The sequence below is a fragment of the Atta colombica genome, unplaced genomic scaffold, assembly GCF_001594045.1.
Source record: "Atta colombica isolate Treedump-2 unplaced genomic scaffold, Acol1.0 scaffold198, whole genome shotgun sequence".
Lineage (NCBI taxonomy): Eukaryota > Metazoa > Arthropoda > Insecta > Hymenoptera > Formicidae > Atta > Atta colombica.
Genome location: NW_017259291.1, coordinates 5642395 through 5645878, shown reverse-complemented (window position 1 = coordinate 5645878; position 3484 = coordinate 5642395). Strand labels below are relative to the sequence as shown.

Here is a 3484-nt window from a genome sequence, read left to right as displayed (position 1 = left end):
TCGCGAGAACGGACGAGGTGTATCATTGTACTCGTCGTTACTCCGGTCTCTCGCGAGGATTTCGGTGACAGTTACACTTTATTCCGGCGAGTACGTGAGCGAGTAACGTCGTCGTTCGATCAGAAGGAGGAAGTGAGAAAGAGAGACAGAGAGGAGCAGATTTCTATCTCGTTGACGTACGTTGCAAGATGTTTTCTGGCCTGACGAATCAGGTGTCTACCTGGATGGGCAAGAAGCCCGAGAACGGCAGCGGAGAGCCGACACCCGATATGCCGAAACCTACTTCGCCGGAGGTTGAGACCAGCGCGGATCTCGAGAAAAAGAACAATACCAGGTATGTGTGCCGTTCGTGTTCTGCCATAACCTGCAACATCGTTGAAACGGGGCGACGTTGAGCAGGATGGGGGAGGAAGTTCGTCTGCTAGCCCGCCACGGATGTTATCACGAATTCCGTTCATCATCGAATTACGCTTTATTATACCGTCGTTATTATTTACAACGTATTTATATACGAACGTTATGCGTACGCGGCTCGCGAACTGCGTCGCGAATTTGTCAACCGTGAAATTATGCGCGAATCGATCCTCTCGCGACTCCACTTTGCGTGGACTCGAAATCTTTCCCTCCCTTATATCTCTCTGTCAACGACGAAAAATTTGAAATCTACACGATTCCGATAAGTTCAACATCCGGATGTTGCGCGATGAGGAAGAGTTGATCCCGAAAGTCGAATGAATTATCGCGAATAAAATGAGAAGTGTCATTATCGCAAGCACGTCTCATACGTGGAATTAACGAGCTAAGTAAGCGACGATTATGGGGATCTGTAGGTTCATTCTGAGATCCCAAATAGCATATATATTAAAAATGGAAAAATGGGGGGACATAAGTCGTCTTAAGATTCTTAAAGACATCTTTATGGTATGTCAGAAGGACACTTAATTACGTCTTATGTTCGCATTTGGGACACATCGTTCTTTGGATAATTTTTCCTTCAATTTTTTTTTGAGAGAACGCGTCGTGTTCAAAACTGGCGGCATAAATTCCTTCCCTCGGGTGTGAATGTATGATTAGATCAATAACGCCCAACTTACGTAAACTAGCACGATGGAGTGATATCGCGCGAATCGCGACATTCGCGACGCCGAATTTGTACAATCGTTGAGATCTCACCCGACGCACTTCCGTTTCCTCTTTCTGATTGCATTTTCAGCATTTTCCTAAAATGTTTTTCTCACTCCTCTTTTTCGAACCATTTAATTTAAATATTTATTTTATTTTATTTTAAGTATGGATAATGTGCGAAAGCTCGAAAAAACGGATTTAATGCCTGAACGATTCGTTCACGTTTCATTCTTTTTATTCCCATTGATTAAATCCTATTTTTGTGAAATTTACCACCGTGCTGAAATCGAAATTGGATTTTCGAAATCACTTAGCATTACGTATGTCATGAATATAAAGATATAATATAATAATAATGAAAAAAAAAATTAAAACTTATGAAAATATTTTTATTACAATTAATTATAATGTATTTTAATCTTATTATACATATTTATTAAGATAAAAATATAAAGTATATTTTATTATGTTTTATAGAACTTTGATTTTTATAATATTTTTTCAATACTTAGTTAATTTAAAGGGATATTATGATTTTGTAAATTGTTTCTTTTAACATAAATCGTTCTCTTGTTATTTTGGATATTTATTCTTAAAGTATTTTCTTAGATAAAATAAATAAATTACTGTATCTATACAATTACAGGAAGATTTCTCGGCGGACAATCGATTGTCTTCTCGCGAATACTTTGTTGTCGAAAAACTGCCGTTGACAAATAGAATGTGGATTGGAGAATCAACATTTCAGGAAATTTGAAACTTTTCGCAGCGATGTTCATGGACGTTTTTCACTCAATGACACAAATCGAAATAAACATCGTTCTATCTTTTTTAACACTTAATAAACAGAAGCAGAACGATATTTGTATTGATTATGATATCAACATTATCAACGCAAAGTGAGGAGAGCATATCTTTGACTTTGATGATCAAATGAATTATCTCGCGTTGGATAGGTCATTTAGATGTTCATCTATCAATTCGATTAAAATCATGACAAATGCAATTTTATCCACAATCTGCACCGTGATGCAGTTGCCGATAATAATAACACGTTATCTGCTCCTGACGTGTTGCAACAACAGACATCTCTATGAGTGCGTGTGTAGTAATTATAATTATAATTCGTAACATTGATAAAATGTTCGACGACGGGCTATATTTAATTTTATACGATTAATACATGCGTGTGTATATGTGTGCGTAGTTTATTAAGCAACTTTATGTAAAAATTCATTTAAAAATTTTAATTTGTTATCGCGTATTGTTATGGATATGTTTAATTTCAAAACATGATAAATTGCAACTTACACGTTTTTACTAGCCCCTTTTAAAATTGCTAAATTTTTTATTTAAATCTATTTTAAATTCTACGCGAAAATATCTGTTTTAAGCAAAAATTTATGCTCAGAGACATGATTCATAATACACATTTATTCACATTTATTCTTTAAATTTTTTGAAATGAAATCTCTATGTAAAGAGTGAAAATTCAGCCAAAAAGCAATTTTCAATCTTTAAGAATGAGATTTCACTCTAAATATTTTAAAGATTATATTTATATTATTATTTATACTATCGTCTCCTTATGCAAGCCACATTTTATTTACTGGTGTTTTATTTATAATCTAGAAATAGTACAATGCACATATATTTTTGAATTTTTATTAGAAAATTGATTGCATTTATTTTAATCTTTTATTGGTTATCTTTCAATACACGACGCACACATATGCGCACGCGTTATTTTCGTCACAAAATGAAAATATGTAATTTCGATAAAACTCTAAAAAAAAATTCTCTTGCATCCATTTGCGATTGGATTGTTGCGTAATGCGCTTTTTAATTAATCCAAGGATTGTGCAATATGAGATCGCATACATCTTCATAAAACGTCTTAATAAAATATTTTTATAAACCGTTTCTACGATTATCGCATGGACTATGCTCCCGGATTGTGTATTTCCTGCAAAATCATGCGTGGCTCAATGACAATATGTCAAATGTGCACATAACGCACTCTGTCCACTCTCATACGAAATCAATCCTCCGTGATGCTCCACGTTCGATCGACCGATGTACAGTTGTACGAAATTCGCGAAATGGAAATCGTACAGTACGCGAGCACTTCATTCGCAATAACGCCACCAGTTCACACACGACAAATTCACATCCCTTTCCAATACAAATTTGATTGGAATTAAATATTTATTGCAACATATTTATATGTGTATTTATTTATAGCAAAGATTTATGCTATGCATATTTTTCATGTATTTTACGAATGTTATCGAGATATTTTTTAATTGGAAATGACATTCTCTATGCAGTTCGATTCCTTTGGTCATTTATATAATGT

At 34.6% G+C, this 3484-nt stretch overlaps 1 protein-coding gene across 5 annotated transcripts in view; it reads left to right on the top strand.

The window, feature by feature from the left end:
* The window catches only part of LOC108687037 (synapse-associated protein of 47 kDa), a 68699-nt gene continuing 65215 nt past the window's right edge, over positions 1-3484 (top strand). For all 5 annotated transcript variants that reach the window (XM_018192625.1, XM_018192626.1, XM_018192624.1 and 2 more), the window contains exon 1: positions 1-334. In XM_018192625.1, the coding sequence (XP_018048114.1) occupies positions 189-334 (146 nt within the window). In that variant the 5' untranslated portion in view covers positions 1-188. The remainder of the gene's footprint in view (positions 335-3484) is intronic.